Source organism: Suncus etruscus, chromosome 1 (assembly GCF_024139225.1).
Source record: "Suncus etruscus isolate mSunEtr1 chromosome 1, mSunEtr1.pri.cur, whole genome shotgun sequence".
Classification (NCBI taxonomy): Eukaryota; Metazoa; Chordata; class Mammalia; order Eulipotyphla; family Soricidae; genus Suncus; species Suncus etruscus.
Genome location: NC_064848.1, coordinates 96,186,715 through 96,209,066, shown reverse-complemented (window position 1 = coordinate 96,209,066; position 22,352 = coordinate 96,186,715). Strand labels below are relative to the sequence as shown.

Genomic DNA, 22,352 nt, shown 5'->3' with positions numbered 1-22,352 from the left:
CCTGTAATAATTGACCAACCAGGTCAAGTGGTTTAAAGGTTGGGCCCAGGTTTGCAATGCTGCTCAGGTTTAGCAGTGTTGGGGGATACTGGGATCTCATTCAGAGCCACTTGTGGACTGACAGGGCTATACCAAAAGGCTGGGAGGCCCTTGTAGTACTAATATTGATCTTAAAGAGCCTTTGGTATGTAAAAGTTGCATTATGAACATCTCTATATGGCACTGTAAATTGGGCACTATAATATGCCTATTCTGAAAGCAGAGGGTGTACACTGCCTTGTCCAAGGTCACAAAGTTAATACATTCCTCAGTCTCATTCACATCATATAGAGCCTTTAATAGTTTCCTATTTTATAGTCCATACTATTTTCTGTCCAGAAAAGCTTTTATTATTGGCTTCAAGTGACATTTTTAATTTGAATTTTATCACCAAATTTTATTGTTTTGAGCTGCTTTTTTCCCTTCCCATTTATTGATGCCTCCTGAATTATGTATTAGCTTCTTATATTTATACTGCTTGCAGCATTTTTTAAGGAACCTCCAAGAGGAATTTATTTGACTTTAGATAGAATCATCTCAGAATTCATGAAATATTTTAGTAATTTATCTAATACAAAACTCTTATTGTTTATTTAAAAAATGTGATATTTGGTATATAGGTATTTAACTTGAATGGGATATAGCATTAAATTTACTGCTCTGTAAAGTTATGTTTTCTTTTCTAGCATTGGTAAAAGTTATTAGATTTTTAAAAAGATTATTAAATTGCTTCAAAATTTTAGTCTAATATTGATCAGTAATTTAATTTTAAGGTTACAAAACATGAAGAGTTGATTTATCTTCACCATGTGGAAACATAAAGTGAACTTAGATTTTTGTTTTCTCTGATGTCAAAAGATGAACCACTGTGGAACCCAGGCTCCTATCTGGCTGTCCCTGAGAGACTCAGAAACACTGCCTTCGCCAGGGGAGATCAAGCATCTGACAGCTTGTGCTACGTGGCAATTTCTGTTTAGCTCTACAAAAGACTGCTGTCTTTTTCAAATTCCAGTATCTGTGAGAAACTGTGGGAACTTTTTTGTGTACTTCCTACAACCCACTCAAGGGTGCATGGGATATTGTGCAGAAGGTAAGAAACCATGAATAATACACCCAAGTGCTAATCATGGTTTGTATGTAATGGCATACTTGCATTATTTGATGGATGATTTGCTTGGTTGTGTTCAGCAAAGTAGGCCACAGTAAGCTACTTGGTTAACCATGATTGCTGGATTAAGCTAAATTTCTGGTGATTGACTGGATTTGTTTAGGATTTTTTTTTGCCAATATCTTAAAATCCTCAAAAACATTTGTTAATATGTCCTCCCTCCATTTTGGCTGCATTAGCTATTGTTGATCTTAGAACCTTACACAGATATAAACTGTTTTCCTGACACTTGTCTAGAAGGTGGCCTGAGGGTAATTACGTGTTCTCTGACTTCTTTCATTCTTCTCTTAGGATGCTATAGTATCAAAGAAAATTCATTGTCTGAATATAATGATTCAAAATGTTACAGGTTATTTTGTTTCCTGCTCCCCAGTCATCTTTTTTGAATTAAGGATCAGGGGCAAAGGTGAGAGTAAGAACCTGAAGACAGCAACAATAATTGGTGAAAAGCCATAGGCAATGAGTGTGGTGTGCTCAGAAGAGTGTAAAGGACCAAGATAATTGGGCCTCAAGAAATAAGAGAGAGCATAACAAGACTTGGAAAAGTTGCAGTGTCTGACATTTGGAGAGCCCTGCATTTTATTTTCAGGATGTTGTTCTCAATTCTCCTTTGGGGAATTTCTGAAAGAGTATGCCAGTAAATCTTCACATTTCTTACACAGCTGCTGGTGCGCTGAACCTGGCTGAAGCTGTGTGCTCGGTAAAGAACAACAGCATCTGCTCAGTTACTAGAGTAAGCAGAAACCAGAGAGATGTTCAGTTTCATTACATTGTCAAATGAACTATCTTGAAACATGTCTTTTTTATATTTCACACTAAACAAAATTTCTACCATAAAATTTTTAATTAATTTTGGCAAAATTTTAAGTTATATTACCAAATATTTATGGGAAATTCTGTGGATGTTTAACAGGAAAAATTTACCTACAATACTTTAAAATTAAAACAAAACTTTCCCAACAGAATATTTTAATACAAATAAGTCATTTCAGCAGAACTGTTATTATTATCTACGGTGAATTTTGAAGTTACATTTTGAAATTTAAATAGAAACCTTTTCTTTTTTTTTGTTTTTGAGCCACACCAAGCAGTGCCCAGGGGTTACTCCTGGCAGGCTCGAGGGATCATATGGGATGTCAAGAATCGAACCTGGGTCCATCCTGGGTCAACTGTGTGGAAGGCAGATGCCCTACTGCTGTGCTGTCACTCCAGCCCAAAACTTTTTTTTAATGTTTGGGTGATACCTGGCTCTGCAAGAACTCTATGTTCAGTCCTGGCAGGGATCAGGGGACAATGTGGTGGCAAAAAAGAAATACAAATGGCTAAAAGGCACATGAAAAAATGCTCCATATCACTAATCATCAGGGAGATGCAAATCAAAACAACTATGAGGTACCATCTCACACCACAGAGACTGGCACACATCACAAAGAACAAGAACAAGCAGTGCTGGCGGGCATGTGGAGAGAAAGGAACTCTTATCCACTGCTGCGGGAATGCCGTCTAGTCCAACCTTTATGGAAAGCATTAAGGCGATTCCTCCAAAAGCTGGAAGTTGAGCTCCCATACGATCCAGCTATACCACTCTTAGGGATATACACTAGGAACACAAAAATACAAAACAAAAATACCTTCCTCACATCTACATTCATTGCAGCACTGTTTACAGTAGCCAGACTCTGGAAACAGCCTAGATGCCCCTCAAGAGATGAATGGCTAAAGAAACTGTAGTACTTATATACAATGGAATATTATGCAGCCATCAGAAGAGATGAAGTCATGAAATTTTCCTATACATGAATGTATATGGAATCTATTATGCTGAGTGAAATAAGTCAGAGGGAGATAGCTAGACACAGAATGGTCTCACTCATCTATGGGTTTTGAGAAAAATAAAAGACATTTGTGCAATGATTCTTAGAGACAAAAGAGAGGAGGGCTGGAAGGTCCAGCTCATGACTTGAAGCCCACCACAGAGAGTGATGGGTGCAATTAGAGAAATAATTGCACTGAGAATCATCAGAACAAAAAGTGACTAAATGAGGAAAGTAGAAAGCTTATCTAGAGCACAGGCCAGTGTGGGGTGGGGAGGAGGGACACTTGGGACATTGGTGATGAGAATGTTGCACTGGTGACTTTTTTTTTAATTTTTTATTGTGTTTCTTTTTTTCTTTTTGTTTTTTGGGCCACACCCGGCGGTGCTCAGGGGTTACTCCTGGCTGTCTGCTCAGAAATAGCTCCTGGCAGGCACGGGGGACCATATGGGACACCGGTATTTGAACCAACCACCTTTGGTCCTGGATCAGCTGCTTGCAAGGCAAACGCCTGTGCTATCTCTCCGGGCCCATTGTGTTTCTTTTTAAATCTTTTATCTTTTAAATTGGGACTCCCACCTTTTTCATAGAACCTTGGGTCATTAGTTACTTTATTTTACCACATATTTCTGCATTTTTCTATAAAACTAAGAAGAAAGGAATAAAGAAATCTGGGGGTCATGGACCAAGTGGTCTCGGATGCATTGGTAGGGAAATAAATTAGGACAGAACTAAATATCCAAGCCAATGTCAACAATAATAGACTCAAGGGATCTACACTTTAACAATCTAAACTTGTAAGGGGCTTGTAATACTGGCAGGCGAGGGGGGCAAAGGGTGGTGATATAGGATACATTCTGGGCCATTGGTGGAGGGAAATTGACACTGGTAGTGGGAAGGGCCCTGACTCATTGTATATCTGAAGTTCAACTATGAAGGACTCTATAGATTACAACTGTTTCAATAAAATAAAAATTAAAAAAGTTCTTATCAAAATGCAAAAGAAAAAACAGTTTGAGTGGTAAGAGAAAATGACTAGAAACAAAGTTAGAAATAATAAAGTGAAGTTTTTTTTTAAGATTGTTGAATCTTAGGAAGAAAATAGAAAGGACTCTGAGGCACCTTATTTTTCTTTTTTGTAGGAGCAATAAAGGAGCTCATATGTTCTTGACAATAGGGGTTTAAGAACATTCCTGTGGAGCCGAAAATAGTACAGTGGTATTAGTACAGAGGGCTTCCTTTGAATGTGGCAGTCCCCAGTTTGATACCAGCATTCTATAAGGTCCTCAAGCATTGCTAAAAGTAATTCCTGAGTGCAGAGCCAGGAAATTTGGTTGTGGCCCCAAATCCAAGCAAACAAAAAAGAACATCCCTATAGAACTTTTTCAAAAATTCTCCTGTTTTTGATTCCTCATTTCAGATATCATATTATAAATTCTTAGTAGTCTTGTATGCATATTTTTATGGAAAGGCCAAACTGGGAGGAGCTCAGGGGTTACTCCTACTCTGAACTCAGAAATTACTCTGGGCAGGCTTAGAGAGACTACCTGGAATACTGGGGATCGATCTTAGGTCTGCCACATGCATGGCAGACTGTGCTATAGTTCTGAGCCCTTGTATGCCTATTTTTGTTACAATTATTTGTAATTATTTGTTACAATTATTCCATGAAATCTGTTGTACTTTTATTATCTTGTAAGGGATTGTGGGGCAGGCAATTTCAAGAACAGTATAAAACTAAATAATAAACATTGGGTGTGCCCCAAAATCAATCAATTAAAAAATAAAGTTAAAAAAAGTCTTAGCATAAATAAAAATATACTTCAAAGTATTAGTCTCATTTTATGTATAATATACATAAGCATATATAAAATATTTGATCAATTGAATAAATACATGTACTTTACCTTTTGCAGTTATTTCTGATTCAGAATTACAATGTGGTCCTGAAGAAACTGAAGTTGGAGGTGATTGTATACGTAGGTATTATATTCAATTTATTAATAATGTACTTATAGGTTATTTCAGTAATTTTTAGCTCTGTGACATAATTTAGTTCTTGATTATATTGATATTTAGAACTCTTTTTATAATATATCTCATTTAAATAGAGTCTCATAAAATGTATGATGTTTACCAAAAAGGATGGGCAGAAATTAATATTATTTTTGGAGAAGTAGATTTGTAAGGGCCTTTTGACTATATGTGAACTAAAATTTTTAATGAAATAGTACTTGTTGACATATAATTAATCTAGTTAATGATTTTTATGGTAAAATATATGACAAAGACATAGAAAATCAGTTTAGATCACATTCATATACCAGATATAAATAATAAACAAGATTTGTTCTCATTTGCTCATATATGCCCTATTCAATTGTAAATGAATTTTTTTTTTGGTTTTTGGTTTTTCAGGCCACACCCATTTGATGCTCAGGGTTACTCCTGGCTAAGTGCTCAGAAATTGCCCCTGGCTTGGGGGGACCATATGGAATGCCGGGGGATCTAACAGCGGTCCTTCCTTGGCTAGCACTTGAAAGGCAGACACCTTACCTCTAGCGCCACCTCGCTGGCCCCATAAATGGATTTTTTTAGCTTCTTTTTCTACTGTTCTTAAACAGCTGTTTTTAAATTTTTTTATTTTTCTTGTTTTTGGCCCACACCCATCTATGTTCAGGGCTCTGTATTTAGTAATCATTCCTGGTGGTTCTAGGGGACTAGATGTGATTCTATGTATTGAGCCTGAGTAGGACCCAGCAAGGCAAGTTCCTTACCTTCTGTATTAATTCGCAGGCCCCAAGGATCTGATTTCTTTTTTAATTTAAATTTCTTTCTTCTTTTTTTTTTTATGGAGTGTTATACCTATGTGTTCTATATATCTTAGGATTCTGGGTCTGATATTAAGGTCTTTAATCCATTTGAATTTTATCTTTGTGCATGGTGTTAGATGGAGGTCTGAGTTAGCTTTTTTACATGTGTCTGACCAGTTGTCCCAGCACAACTTGTGGGAAAGGCTTTCCTTGCTCCATTTTGCATTTCTTGCCCCTTTATCAAAGATTAAGTGGTTGTATGTCTGGGGAACATTCTCTGAATACCATTGATCTGAGGGTCTGTGTTTATTGCAATACCATGCTCTTTTAATGACTTTTACTTTGTAGTATATTTAAAGTTGGGGAAGGTGATGTTTCCCATCATCTTTTTTTCTAACGGCTGCTTTAGCTATTCATGGGTGTTTATTGTTCCAAATAAATTTCAGGTGTGTTTGATCCACTTCTTTGAAGAATGTCATGGGTATTCTTAGAGGAATTGCATTAAATTTGTACAAAGCTTTGAGGAGTATTGTCATTTAAAATTTTAATTTTCAATTGAATTAGATTATGTCATTTAGTTTTCAAAAGAATAAAATACTATCCCAAATAGTATTAGTGATGAATATAAAATATTCTGCATCATAAGATTGAATATTATCTATCATAAATATAATGAAAATGCATTCTCCTTTAAATAAGATAAAATTTAAAACTATTTGTTATGCTATTCAGAAGCTCATGTATTCTAAAATTGGAAAATATTGGAAAGAATTGCTATATAAAGTCAAACAACTCAAGGAAGTAATAGGCCTAATATATTGAGCACATGCAAATACTAGAATTGACAAATAAAAACAATTGACCTTAAGTAGAAATAATTAGCTAATTATGAAATCTTTAAGTATATTTTAATAAATATTCTTTGATATGCATAACAGATTGTCATTTTACCTATACTCTAAAACTTTAAATAGAGGATAGAGGAAAATTTTTTTATGAATTCATTTTCAGTGATTATTAAGAATTATTTCTTATTCCTGATATTCATTTCCATAGATAGTTTTCCACTTTTGGGAAATAAATTTAACCTATAATTTATTTGATTGATTTTGAGGGGCTCATGGCATACTCCTGGCTCTTCATTCAGGGAATTATTCCTCAAAGTGTTCAGAGCACCTTGTATGGTACCGAGATTGAACCTGTGATGGACACATTCAAAACAATCACCCTACCCATTGTATTACTGCTTTGACCCCTCAACCTCTTTATTAAATGTATTAAAATAACAGTATAGTATAGCAATATGGTTCAGGTATACAGCATTAAAGTCAGCATGTCTACATTGTCTATGCCAATCAGATTGGCACCTTGGACACCCATCCAGAAGTATCACAGAGAATGAGACAAACACGTAAGGAGACAAACACAAGGATTGTCCAAGTTTTAGGTCTTGCTGGCAGTCAACAGTGAGCTCACAGGTTGGCCATTTATTCAATACAGTATCACTCTCCTACTCTGGGTTTCCACACATGGGCCATTTTTTAAGTTAGTAAAAACATTCAGGATAGTTAGTAAGCACATTAAAATTTAGTAGGTACATGAAAAGTAGAGGCTGGGGTATTTCCCATCGAAAACTATCAGGTACCCTTAAAGTACAGAGTAAAGTCATGACAGTTTCCTATTCTATTTTTGCCTATTTGTCCTCTACATCTAGAACATACTAAGCTTTTTCATTCAGTTCTTTCCAGGGTGCAGTTTTTGCTTGCCCAGCTTATATTCTAAAAGACCTAAACTGTTTTCCCAGGGGACTATGTCCATGTTGGGGTTATTATTAGAGGGATGATTTCCCAAATTATACCAACTTATCTATTGGCTATATATTTCACCATGCAATTGACTTAATGATAAATACCACTTTTAACCTTCTATTCTCATAACCACTAACTGGCCTTCAAAATTTTATTTTATTTTTATTATATAAAGTCTTTTATAGAATCACCACAAGATACACAGTTACAAACTTGTTCATGATTGAGTTTTAGTCATACAGTGTCCAATACCCATTCCTTCACCAGTACACAAGTCCTGATCCCTTGTCCCCATTTTCCCTCCTGCCTTTCCTCTTCCCTTCCTCCTGCCTGCCTCTATGGCAGCATTTTTTCTCTTTCTCCTTTTTCTCATTAGACACTGTAGTTTGCAATGTTGTTATGATTTTCAAACACTTTAAGCCTCATAGAAGTGAACAATTTTTTTGTTTAACACTTAATAGATCTCACTTAGTGTGAACATTGTAATGAGCAAGAGCTCTTTCAATCCACAGTATTGGTGAATTGAGTTGTTAGAGTAAATTTAAGAGTAAAATAGACATCCTAGAGTCACCACCACATAAGCAGCAGCCCAGCTTCACACTTTCACCACTAGTCTCAGGATGAAATGCAAACCAAACTGCTAAAACTTATGGGTAAACTGGTCTTCAGGCTGAAAACCCTGGGGTGTCCAAATTCCCCAAAATACCACATCACATAGCTCCGCAATGCAAACCATGCATCCAGCCTCATGTCACTGCTTCATGATTAATGTCTGCAGAGATACCAAGCTGACAAAAATTAATCCAGGTACATCAATTTGTGAGCTGGGGGTAGGCAGCTGTAATGCAGGAAGCCCCAGAAGACACGCTTATATCCCACAGTACAGCCTTGTAAACAGTGGCTCATCTTTACAGCTTCAGTACTATTCTCAAAAGATGCAAGCCAAGCCAAGTCAAGCAGCTGAAACTCATAAAACTAATTCTGTAGATCCTGGACCTCCTGGAGCATGTCCTTGTGACAGCTCCAAATTCTGTAGAGGCACACCAAATTATATGAAAGAGTATTAAAGAAGCCAACTAAACTAAAAAAAACAAAAACAAAAACAAAACCCCAAACAAACCAAAAACATAAAAGGCTTAACTAGCAACAATAGACATCCTCAGATAATGATTTTAATGAACCTACTGGGAGATATAAAAACTTTCACAAATTTTTCTTTTACTTAAGTATTTTTAAATAATTTTATTAGCCATTTTGTTGTAACAAGGAACATAAAATAAATTATTTTGTGTCTGCTGAGGGGGCAGATTTTGGGGTGTAGATGGAAAATGGGGACAGTAGTGGAGGGAAGGTCATACTGGTGGTAGGACTGGCTTTGGAACATTGAATTTCCAAAACAACTTTGTCAACCATGTGTTTAAATAAAGTTTTAAAAAAGTAAAAAGCCATTTAATTTTTTACATTATGACTATTATTCTTTATAATGTTATTATTATTTTTTGTGGGTATAAAAATAAATTCCTTCATTTATTGTTTCCTTTAATCTAGTTTGAGCCTATCAAGAGAATAATGTATAATTAAGACTTTGGAAACATTTAAGACAATGTGAAAATGTAGGTAGTAATGTTTTTTTCCCTTTTTTTGAATGCTAATTTTTTAATTAATTTTTTATTTTTAATTATGAGAATAATGATGCAAAGAGGACAAGGTAAAGGTACAGTGAAAGGACAATCGCCCATAAACAGAGTTCTCAGAAGAAATCCCCTTGCTGATGCCTAAATATTGAACTTACAGTCAAAGAACATTAATCTTTATAATATTATTATAATTTGCTAAAACCTAATTGTATTTGTGTGCTTTAAAAATGAGACATTTTTTTATATTCAACACCTAAACTTTTCAGGTGTGCACTTACAATGCCTTAATATAAGCATTATATATTTTTTACTATTATTTTACTATCAATATTTATTGGTTAAAATAATAATGTCTTTTGCTAATCTTAGAGAATAATTATTTTTCTAAATGTATTTATTTTTCCTAATAGAAACCTATCAGTTAAAGACTGCCTGAACTTTACATGTGAGTTTTCCATGCTTTAAGTTACCCAGCTACAGTTACAAATCCTGCAAATTTCTCTCACCAGCTCAGCTGTCTGCCTCGATGCCCCCACTTCCTCCTGGAAGGCCTGAGGTTGTGGTGGAACTGATTGGATCCAGACTTTTCTGTAGGTGTGTTTTTGATGTCCCCCCTACAAACTACTCAGTAGGATTTCTCATAGCTTGGCACAGACTTTCTTCTCAAGAAATCAAAGAGGAGCTCAAGCAAGAGACCACAGTTCAGGCATTCTCTCTTCTGGAACTGGATGGCATCAATCTCAGACTTGGAGACAGAGTAGGTTTAAAAATAAAGGTTTTAATTAATATATTAGTTTTCAAAAATGGATTTATTTTTATCACGTGCTAAAAATAGTATTTGTTCCAAAGCGTGAAATACTGGTTTTCTTTATCTTTTTATTCTTGACAGTTGTTCCAGCCTGCTAATAAGAATGAGTCAGTAATCACAGTAACTATGAGTATCTGCATTTAGCAATTTAGTGATTATTATTAGTAAATGCACAATGTTAGGTATTTTTTTGGTTTTAAAGTGATATTTTTTTAAAGTGATATTCTTTTATTCTAAAAGAAAGGTAGATTTTTTGAAAATGAATTATATCACTTAATATTTGCTTTTAAATATTTCTGAACTATAAAACTGCAGAGATTTAATTGAGGTTTTAGTTTGAATAATGAATATTTATAATGTAATTTTAGTCATATATCAAATCAAATTTTAGTTTTAAAATATAACAGTTAAGTTATAGTACAGCAGGCAGGGCACTTGCCTTGTACATGGCTGAGTCAGGTTTGAAACCTGGTGTCCCATATGGTTCCTTAAACCTGCCAGAAGTGATCCCTGAGCCAAGAATAAGCCCTAAGCACTGTCAGATATCAAACTCCAAAACAACTACAATCTCTCTCTCTCTCTCTCTCTCTCATCTATCATGTTATGCATTGCCTATTAACATTTAAAATTAAGTACACAAATATAATACACATATTTTACTCATAATTAATTGTTTGTTTGTACTAATAGATATTCTGTAGTGCTTCCATCTTTTTCTTGGAGAAACCACATATACAAAGTTTAATCATCGAAAGTCAAGAATTTTTTGCAGGCATTAAGGTATGTTCCAAGACCTTATCATAGATTAAATGTTGATACATGAAGTTTGTATTCTTAAAAAATAATCCTAGTAATTCTAATGTACAACCATTGCTTGAGGGCTTAATTTATAAATTAAAATTGGAATATGTTTGCCTTTTTTTCAGGAACAATGTAGATGGTAAATAAAGCAATAATTCCATTTTAGAGGGCTGTAATGATAGCACAGTGGTAGGGTTGAATACAGAGCAATAGCTTTGCATAGATAGATCCAGGATGGACCCAGGTTTGATCCTCTGCATCCCATATGGTCCCCATGCCTGCCAGGAGTGATTTCTGAGTGCAGAACTAGGAGTGACTCCTGAGTGCTGTCAGGTGTGGCTCCAAAACTCAACCCCCTCAAAAATTCCATTTCAACATGTATTCTTCTGTGTAACTAAAAGTTAGAGTGTCATTTCTTTCTTATTCATTTTGGAAGATAGGTGCAAGATCTACTAGAGAATTGACTTGTAAATGTGGAATTCATTTTTTGAGATAAAATTTAAAAGGCAGTATCTGTGGTCTACATATTTTGAGGTAAGTTCTAAAAGGCAGTATCTGTGGTTACCAATGGTAACAGTAGGGTCCAAAAATTGAGCATTTCCAGCAGACAGGGATAGGATATGTAATTCAAAAGGTGGTGAAAGGAATGTAGGCATTATCAATAAGTTTGTGTAAATACATGCTTTTGAGGTTTCAGTTTTAGGACTAGAGCTCAGCCTGGAATTACCTCTAGTTCTAGTTTCTGGCAGTACCAAAGGAAAGCACAAGAAGAGTGAATGTGTTATTAAAATCACAAGCTTAGAGGAAGTAGAAGCAAACAGAGATCAAATATGGACAACACAGGATCTTTAGCACTGTATTGGTAAGATCTAAGCAGATCAAAGCTGGGCCAGTGGTCAACCTATTACTGTTTCTCATTAGGCTACAGGGTGATCAGTGCCTAGAAACATCCGTGTTGAGACCTAGCCAAGAATTGAAGCTGCAGAAAACTTTCTACTTCAAAAAAAGGATTGGCTTGTAAAATGGGATAAGACCAGCCCTAAGGGCCAGAGTGGTAGCACAGCGGTAGGTCGTTTGCCTTGCACATGGCTGACCCAGGACAGATGCGGATTCGATCCCCGACATCACAGATGGTCCCTCAAACCAGGAGTGATTTCTGAGGGTAGAGCCAGGAGTAACCCCTGAGCACCACAGGGTGTAGCCCCCCTATTAACCCCCCCTCAAAAAAAACAGTCCTAAGATGTAGTAAATCAACTATAGACAGCAGAGAAATAAACTGGACGTGAAAATATTTCCAATAGAAACATTTTGATTTATCTATTAAAGATATATAGATATTTATGTTATGTTAAAGATATGAATTCATAAAAATAAACAGACCTGGGCTGGAACGATAGTACAGTGGGTAGTGCATCGGCCTGGCACACGACCAACCTGGTTTTTATCTGTATATGGACTATATGGACTATATGGACCCCTGACTACTATCAGCAGTAATTCCTGAGTGCAGAGATAGGAGTAATCCCTGAGCATCATGGATGTGGCCCCAAAACAAACAAAAAGAAAAACCAGACTCTTCTATTGGTGTATTGGTTAACTCTAGCAATAAATGGACACTACTAGAATCCACATTGCCTCCATTCTCCAGTGTCTGCCATACAAATAAGACCACGAAGTCAGGCTCCAAGCTGACTGCCTATCCATGTCTTAGGGAACCAAAATATACACAGGCAGCTGGCTTGTTTACTCTTCTGCATGTTAAAGACTTTTTTTTTAATGGCTTTGGCCTTAATAGATCTTATTCAATGTAAAAGCTTCTATTTCTAAGTTACTACAACTAGCTTACTTAGCAAAATATGAATTGTTAAGAAAATGCTCTTTTAAAACAACTATCTTACAAATTCTATTTTTCATCTGCCTTCTCTCCATTTATTCTTTTTATCAGTTGCAACCTGAAGTTAGTACAATATCAGAAGATGGGAAAGAATACCAATTGAGGATTGAGAACACAGTTCCTATCATTTGCTCTCAATTAAATGAGCTTGATCAGGAATGCAAAGTTTCATTAAAACTGAAAACTGTTGATCAAGGTAATTTACTAAATCCATTTAATTTTATCATTAGATTTCAGGTAATAACTAATAGCTTTTTTATTCTATAGTTACTAGAGTGTGTTATATCATTTATTACGTTAAAAATTAATGTCAAATAATCACAAGAATTTTAACAATATTGGTTCAGATTTATAATTGCCAAAATGAACAACTTTACAATCCACATTTCTCTCTCCTGAACTAAAGACAGATTTTTTTCTTTGTTTTTGAGCCACATTTGGTGCTGCTCAGTCCTGGTCCTGCACTCAGAAATTACTTCTGACAGGTTCAGGGGACCATATGGGATGCTGGAGATTGAGCGTGGGTTGGCTGCATGCAAGGCACATGCCCTTCCCACTGTGCTTATTGCTCTGGCCCCTAACAGCAGAATTAAAAATAAAATAGAGCAAACCTTTTCATTATCGTTTTTGTTCTCTTACTACTTTAATTTTTTCCTTCTCCTTTTCTCATCTTCCTATTTACTATTCTTCTCTTTGGTCTATTTTCAGATAAAGTGCTCTTTAAGGTTTTCCAAATCATGGGGCCATAGCATTGACACAGTGGGTTTTCCAAAATATCCCTTATGAGGGAGGTTTAATTAATTAATTATACTAGAAATTCAAGCTTATACAACATGAAACTTATAATGTGCTATTTGCAGCCTTCTCCCTTATACTTGAGATATTTTGTTTCAAAGTTATTCTATTTAAATTACTAATAGTATAAATTTATGTTACCGTAATATATTCTGCTTTCACAACCATAGTGATAGTTAAAAGTTTCCTCAAACAAGATAGAATACAAAAGGTTGAGCCATGTGTAGATGTGACTGGGTAGAATGTCCTCTTGCCCCTTCCCCAGACTCTGATATAGAGTCCAAAGTTTATTAGATGCACAAGTTAAACTATATTCTTTAAAAGCTGCTACAGCTTCACTACCATTTTCATATAGGACATAAAATATTGAATTAAAATTATACAAAACAACCAATATAACAAATTAGGCAAAACACAAACCTAAGAAAAGTGGTAGCTATAAAGACAAAGGAATCAAGAGTTTTGATTCTTTTTTTTGGGGAGGGGGAGGTCACACCTGGCATCGCTCAGGGATTACTCCTGGCTCTACGCTCAGAAATCGCCCCTGGCAGACTCAGGGGACCATATGGGATGCTGGGATTCGAATCACCGACCTGCATGCAAGGCAAACACTCTACCTCCATGCTATCTCTCCGGCCCTGAGTTTTGATTCTTGAGTTATTGAATTATTGATCAGTCTTGAGTCATTGAACAAAGAATCCCAAGTTATTGAAAGTAAATAGCCATATTTTATACCTAGCTTCTCACTCATTTCAAGATTACCAAAAGAACTCTATAGTTTGAAATATAACCTAGAAATATGAAATTGATCTTTTTGATCTCAGACTATTTAACAATTTTGTGTCAAGTGAGCTCTGCCAAGCATTTTATGTACATTTTACTACAGCTTTTTTTTTTTTTTTTTTGGCCACACCCAGTTGTGCTCAGGGATTACTCCTGGCTCTGTGCTCAGAAATTGCTCCTGGCTTGAGGGACCATATGGAATGCCGGGGATTGAACCAGGTTCTTTCTGGGTTAGCCACGCGCAAGGCAAACTCTCTACCACTGTGCTATACCTCCCGCCCCTACTACAACTATTTTGACACGAATGGAGGATAATGTTACTGATATTTTTTCAAAATTGTATTAGGCTAAGATTTCCTTTACTATATACATTAAATGATCTTTGCATACTTTCAAGTCTTTCAATGAGGCAAACATTAGTATATACTAATATTAAAAACAGGCTAGGGATTTTTATTTTGAGGTTACCATGAAGTTTACTTCTATGGTTGATTTTAAATTTAGAAGTCTAGGGCTTTATTTTAAATTTAAAGTCAGTAAAGTTTTAATTTACACTATGCACCAAAATTAACTCAAATGGATTAAAAACATACATGTATAACTAAATCTACAAGATTCATCAAAGCAAACAGGGAAAAGAAAATTATGATACTGGGCCAGTGCTGTGTTTGGTAACTTAATTCTATGGAGAAGAAAAACAAAAAGCAAAATAAACATTTGATTATTGTATGCAACTTAAAAAGTCTTAGTGCACTAACGAAGAAACTTATTACAATAAAATGTCTCACATTCCCTGTACTGGGAGTTCCCACATCCAATTTGAGATTTGTGTATAATTCATTTCTTTAACTTAATAGGGTACCTACCCTGGCTCTCTTCCTTTTGTAGAATTCTGTGTATATCATTTTTTTGCATAGCATAGAGTCAGTTTAGAAAATGTTTTTAACTTTAATTTTATGTTTTAAAGTTTTTTGGGGGGGCCATGCTCAGAGCTACTCAGCCTTTGCTACCATCTCTGCTTAAGAGTCATGTCTGACAGAGTTTAGGAGATCATATAGAGTTCCAGAGATCTAACCTGATTACAAGGCAAATGCCCTACTTACTATACTATTGCTTTGGCCCCAGGGTTTGTTTGTTTGTTTGTTTATGGTTTTGGGGGTATACCCATCGATTCTCAGAGGTTACTTCTGGCTCTGCACACAGGGATTATGTGTAACAGTACCCATAGGTTTGTGTGTGTGTGTGTGTGTGTGTGTGTGTGTGTGTGTGTGTGTGTACCAGAGTCCCACCTTGCAGTGCTTGAGGTGCCATGCAGTGTCAGGAAAACACAGGGTCTCACTCAGGCAAAGAATATGCACTACTACTTAAAACATATACCTACCTAGCTCAGTTTAGACAGGCATAAATGAGATGGCTGGAACCTACCTGTTCACTACATATAAATAAAAAAAAGTGGCAATGATTTCCTTTATATTATTAATTGCATTATATTGCAGTGGTCTTTTTGTGGAAGAGGAAATAATATAAAATAGTCTCTCAATTCAGTGTGCCATCTTATTGTCACTGCATGTCCTTTTTGGCATATTTTCTCACTAAAGTTTTCAATGTGTTTTTTCATAAAATAGGAAAAGAACAGCGAGGCTTGAACTTGGCACTGTCTTCCTGTCATGTGGACCTTCTCCCAACATCTTCCTGTGCTTACAAAACCTGTGGCCACGCTTTTGTTTACTATTCTGCTATGACTGATTTTGCTCGAGATGGAGAAAGAGTTACGAATATAGTGGTGGAGCCCATTGTTAGTCAGAATTTTCTGTGGAACAGCTACATTCCAGATAGCATCAAGGTTGAAAAAGAAATATTTAATTATTTAATATTTAATTATCAAATTATAGATACATATTTAATTATAAAATTATCTAATATATGATTACAATTCTAAATATCCATTGCTCAGAAATGTGACTTGGAACAATTTAAAATTTATATAGGTTTATGAACAATTTATTCCATATCATTGACAATTATGGTAATATTTGCTAATAATGTCTTTGCTTTTAAGATCAGAGTAAAGGATATTCCAACAGCTTACTGCTATTCATTTACTGACCCACATATAATTACATTTGATGGCAGGTAATTTCCTTAAATTTTTTTAAAAATGATATTTATTTATTCTTGATTTTATTGTTTTATTTTAAGAATCTTATTATTTTACTATTTCTCAGTTTTATTAGTCTTATTTGAAAAGATGTTAGAAAAGCAAAGTATGTATAACCACCACCCCTGGTTAGCATTACTATATTAATTTGTGTGAATATTTTTTCCTTAAAATCTACTTTTCAGTAAAAGAACAGATGAGTTTTCAGGTGAATTCAATAAAATAGAGTTTTTAGCAGGTAGCTATAATTTTTATTTTACTATTTAAAATAATTTATTAAAATATTGTTGACCTAGAGTAATATTCTTCACTTGAATTGAATTTTATATGAAACAAATTATTTGAGATTAAAAATTATTAAACATAAAATTAGAATTATTTACAAAATATAATCATTTTTAATTAATAAAAAAGAACCCAAAATAAACTGTAAGAGTCAATTATCATTAGTATATGAATTTTAGGCTTTGGGATTTAAAGTGAACTGGGAAAAATGAACAAAGAGTAATCCAAATGAAGACAGATCCTCAGATCAGTGGAATAGACTTGAATATTCTGAGATGGACCTTCAGATATATTCTGAGATGGACCTTCAGATATACAATCAATTAATAATTCATAATGGGGCAATATAAAGTGGAGCAAAGAAAGCCTCTTCAACAAGTGCTATTGGGATAACTGGTCAATTACTTGCAAAAGAAGTGAACTTAGTCCTCTCTTTAACACCATGCACAATGGTTAAGTCAAAGTGGATTAAAGACCTTGATATTTGACCTGCAGTCATAAGATACGTAAAGGAAAACATAGGCAAAATTTCCATGACATTGAGACTAAGAGCATTTTCAAGGAGGAAACATAACTGTCCAAGTAAATGGAAGAAAAGATAAACAAATGGGATTACATTAAACTGAGAAGCTTCTACATTTTAAAGGAAACAGTGACTAAGATACAAAGGCTGCTCTTAGAATGCCTATCTAATAAGGGGTATATATCTAAGATATACAAGGTACTGAAAGAACTTAACACGAAAAAACATCTAATTCTATCCAAAAATGGGGAGGAGAAGAAATGAACATTTTCTCAAAGAAGAAATACAGATGGCCAAAAGGCACATGAAAAAAATGCTCCACATTATTAATCATCAGGAAGGTGCAAATCAAAACAACAATGAGATTTTATTTGATCACAGAGACTGGCACACATCATTAAGAACAAGAAAGAACACTTGTTGTTGGCATGGATATAGTGAACAAGGGACTTTCATTCACTTCTAGTGGGAATGCCAACTGTTCAACTGTTAGCATTTTCTGGAAAGCAATATGGATAGTCCTCAAAAAACTGGAAATTGAGATCCCATATTATTCAGCAATATAACTCCTATGTGTGTATTGTAACACATACAAAAATGCCCTCTGCATTCCTATGTCATTGCAACACTATTTCCAATAGCCAGAATTTGGAAACAACTCAGGTGCCCGACAACAGATGAGTGGCTAAAGAAATTGTGGTACATCTACACAATGAAATACTAGGCAGCTTTTAGGAGAAATGAAGTCATAAAATTTGCTTATACATGAAGGGTCCTGGAGATTATGCTGAGTGAAATGAATCAGAGAGAGATCAGCAGATAATCTCACTCATTTGTGGCAGATAGGATAAAAAGACATTATGATAATAATATCCAGAGACAATAGAGATGAGGGTCAAGAGGACCAGTTCATGGTAGGAATAGGAACCTTGCCACGAAAAGCAGTTAGAATAGAGAAGGGACCACTATGACAATGATAGATGGTACTGATCTCTCTGGACAAGAACTGGGTGCGTTAAGTTAATAAACATTGTGTCTGTTCATTAACAATAGTGCAAACCACAGTGTTAAAATGGAGAGAGAGAGAGAGAGAGAGAGAGAGAGAGAGAGAGAGAGAGAGAGAGAGAGAGAGAGAGAGAGAGAGACCAAGGGAGGAAAAGGAAGAGAGAGATACACAAATGCCTGCTCCACAGTTGGGGGTGGGGTGGGAGGGAAATGGGACACTGGTGGCAAGCAAGGTGCACTGGACACAGGTAGTGTAATTTCTATGACTGAAACCTAATTATGAGCAATTTTGTTTAAAGCAATTATATTAAAAAAAGAGTAATCCAAACTATTTTGTTACTAGTACCTGTATAAAAAGAAGTGAATTTAATATATAATTCTGGGAAATTCATTATTTTAAGGAGTTCCTAAGAAGAACAATATATCTTTAGTATGTTAAAATTTTCTTCACAATACAAGTAGCTCAATATTCTTTTTAATTTTATTTTAATGTTTAATTTAGGTTTTGGGGCCACATCCAGCAGTGTTCAGTACTTATTTCTGGTTCAGGGAACCTTGGGAAGCGCTGGATGTTGAATCTGAGTAGCCACTTGCACCCATTTTTCTATCTCTCTAATCCCATTATTTTGAAGTTAAAAAAAAAGTGCATACATAGAGATAGCTCAGTGTACTGAAGCACATGCGTTGCATATAGGAGCCCCAGGTTTAATCCAGGGAATGTCATGATCTCCTGAACACTGAGCTGGGAATAGCCTCCCTAAAACAACAACAAAATGAAATGTGTCATTGTCAATAAAACAGTTACAATATTATTATAATGTGTAAATCCTCTAATAACAAGGTGTTATTCTAATAACAAAGGTATTTGTTTAAGTATTGAGGATGTATAGAAACAGAGTCCTAAAACAAGATTTCTTAATGGCTATAATAAGATCAGAGTTTAATGAAAAACCTCCAAAAACTCAACATGGTGTGTATATTATTAAAGTACAACAAAGTTAGTTGTGCAACAATTGAGTGATAAAACATATTCTAAGTGCTGTAGAGATGCCATTAAACAAAATAAAAATATATCTCTGCTTTTATAAAGCTTGCCTTTGGATAAGTGAAGAAATATATATACATTAAATACGTTATTTAGAATACTTTAGAAAATGTATGCCATGAGGCATAGAATCAAAATAGTGGAAACAAAGTTTTTCTGAAATTTTAAAATAAAAATTTGAGATATTTAGGCATTTGTCACTATTTGCTTCATTTAATATTTTACAAATAAATGTTTAAGATGCATAAAAAGATTTATATATATATTAATTCTTGAACTAAATTACATTGGATGTGCATAAATAAATGCAAGACATATTTGATGTTGCCTTTCTATATTATTATACTATTATTTTAATTTCTATCTTATTGCAGTATCTTCTATCTTACAATAATTTCTGATGTAATTGACTTTTGTTAATGATAGGGTATATGATAATTTCAAGACTGGAACATTTGTGCTTTATAAGAGCACATCCCGTGATTTTGAAATCCACGTGCGTCAATGGGACTGTGGAAGTCTTCACTATCCTGTGTCATGTAACTGTGGATTTGTTGCCAGAGAAGAAAGTGATGTGATTACTTTCGATATGTGCAGTGGTCAGCTGCATGAGTCACAGCCATATTTATTTGTAAAGAGCCAAGATGTAACCAACAATATCAAGATAAGTGAATCTTACCTTGGAAGAAAAGTCACGGTATGTGCAATACTATTGAAGCTACATTTCTTTCTTTTTTTTTTTTTTTGGCCATATCATCTTTTTTAAAATAATTTTTATTATGACCAAAAGTAAATAACAAATCTTTCACAGTGATATTTAAAGTACATAATGACAATGAATCAGGTCCATTCCCACCACCAGAGTTGTCCTCCCTCCACCCCTTTTCCCAGCCTGTATCCCATATCTCCCTCCTTTGCCCCCCAGAGTGCTAGTGTAATTGTTCCCCTCTGTGTATAGTTGTTGTAGATAGGGTATCAATTCTGTTGTTATTGACTTTGGGTTTGGTGTTTAAGTCTGATCATTTTTTATTTCCACTCAATGTTCATACAGATGTTTGGTCCTGGTACCATTCATTTTTATCCCTCCCCCTCAATTCATGAGGCAGAACAAGATGATTCAAGTTGTGTGGTTCTGCTGGAAGGAGACAAAAAAAAGTAACAAAAAACTTCAACAAACAATAATAAACACACACACACGCACGCGTGTGCACACACACACACACACACAACAGTAACTACCAAAAAAAAAAGATAGAAAAAGCACCCAGCAATAACAAATCACTAAATAATAACCACAAGAGTGAAAAAGAAAGAAAAGAAAGAAAAAAAAAGAAAAAAGAGAAAAAGAAAAAAATAAATAAAAATTAAAAAAAACCGAAGGAGTGATGGTGTGGCAATGTTTTGTGTTTCCTTTGTTTGTTTTTTTTTCATAGACACAGTAAATATTGGGGAAATAAGAAAGGGAATTCCCTTGGCTTAAGAAATTCTGAGTTTCTCTGCCCTTGAAGCATACTGCCAGGGTAATAACTACTGGCTCCTTACATGTTCATAACCGTACCCCAAGGTCTTTTTATGGTGCCAGGAAACTTTCTGCTCAATTGTGGATGATAAAATCAGTCCTCTGTAGCTAGACATCTTGGTATTTTCACAGGTTATAGGACAAAGTCTAGGGTAGAGTCTTTATTTATGGTTCTAGAAGTTCTGTTCCATCATTGTTGTTGTAATCAGTCTTCTGTAATAAGTGGTCTTGGTTTTTGCTCAGATCTTAGGCTGAAGCCTAGAATAGAGTCTTCATTATGGTTCCAGAAGTTCTGATCAGTCTCAGCTGTCAAAGCTGGACTTCTGAAATTAGAGATCTTGATTTTGTACAAGTCTTAGGCTAAAGCCTAGGGTAGGGTCTTTCTTATTGGTCCCAGAATAAGGTCTTCCCAGTTATGGTTGTCAAAATCAATCTTCTGTAGTTAGCGCTCTTGGTATTTGCACAGATCAAAGAATGACATGTCTTCTGATTTCAGAAATCAGAAATCTTCTGATTTCTGTTAGGTGATGAGATAGGACAACCTGCTCTTAGATGAAGTTGTTGCCATTTCCTCGTTGTCAGGATGTCATATAAAAACTGGCACAAGTTGGTGCCAGAGTGGTATTAGGAATTTGTCAGGGGAGTTTGGTTCCTGGTGTTGTTGTAGGGAATTATATCGGTTTTCCATCTGGGATCTGGGGGTTCGGGTTAAACAATCACTTTCCATTCTCATGTCCAGTGTAAGTTGAGTCCACATGACATATGCTCAGGGTGGGAGGTGCCCCTGTATTATAAAAAGTATGAAGCTGCATTTCTATATAGCTTTTGACTCAAGATGGCAAGTTATTTTCACCATTATTAAATCATTATTTTCTGGGTAAAAACATTTAGATTAACATGAAAAATTGGGGCTGGAGAGATAGCATGGAGGTAAGGTATTTTCCTTTCATGCAGAAGGTCATTGGTTGGAATCCCGGCGTCCCATATGGTCTCCCTAGCCTGCCAGGAGCGATATCTGAGCTTGGAGCCAGGAGGAACTCCTGAGCACTGCCGGGTGTGACCCAAAAACCAAAAAAGAAAAAAAAAACCATGAAAAATTAAATGGAACAGAAAATCAGGTGGTATATCTTGAGTGGTTTTTAAACTAGGGTTTTTTGACATATATCCAGGTCTGGGAAGTAAACGACTGTTGATTAATTTTATTCCTGAGAATGGGATTATGTATTCCTCCTCGGAATAGCATCCATAGAAATTAATTACACAACAGTCTATATCTGCATTATATAATTTTTGTTTTGTTCTGTTTTGTTTTGGAAACAGACCCAACAATGCTCAGTGGTTATTCCTGGCATAACTCAGGAGACCATATAAGGTACCAGGAATCAAATTTGCCTGCCACCTTGATAGGTACATTACAAAGTTTGATGGTTGCAGCTTCGATCTCATGTTTTCAGTGT

General features: G+C 35.2%; 1 protein-coding gene across 1 annotated transcript in view; it reads left to right on the top strand.

The window, feature by feature from the left end:
* Nucleotides 1–22,352, top strand: part of VWDE (von Willebrand factor D and EGF domains) — a 104,246-nt gene that overhangs the window by 3,135 nt on the left and 78,759 nt on the right. The window contains exons 3-10 of the mRNA XM_049776122.1: nucleotides 898–1,129; nucleotides 4,938–5,000; nucleotides 9,789–10,036; nucleotides 10,778–10,867; nucleotides 12,834–12,978; nucleotides 15,986–16,203; nucleotides 16,420–16,493; nucleotides 19,803–20,073. Coding sequence (XP_049632079.1) covers nucleotides 898–1,129; nucleotides 4,938–5,000; nucleotides 9,789–10,036; nucleotides 10,778–10,867; nucleotides 12,834–12,978; nucleotides 15,986–16,203; nucleotides 16,420–16,493; nucleotides 19,803–20,073 — 1,341 coding nt within the window. The remainder of the gene's footprint in view (nucleotides 1–897; nucleotides 1,130–4,937; nucleotides 5,001–9,788; nucleotides 10,037–10,777; nucleotides 10,868–12,833; nucleotides 12,979–15,985; nucleotides 16,204–16,419; nucleotides 16,494–19,802; nucleotides 20,074–22,352) is intronic.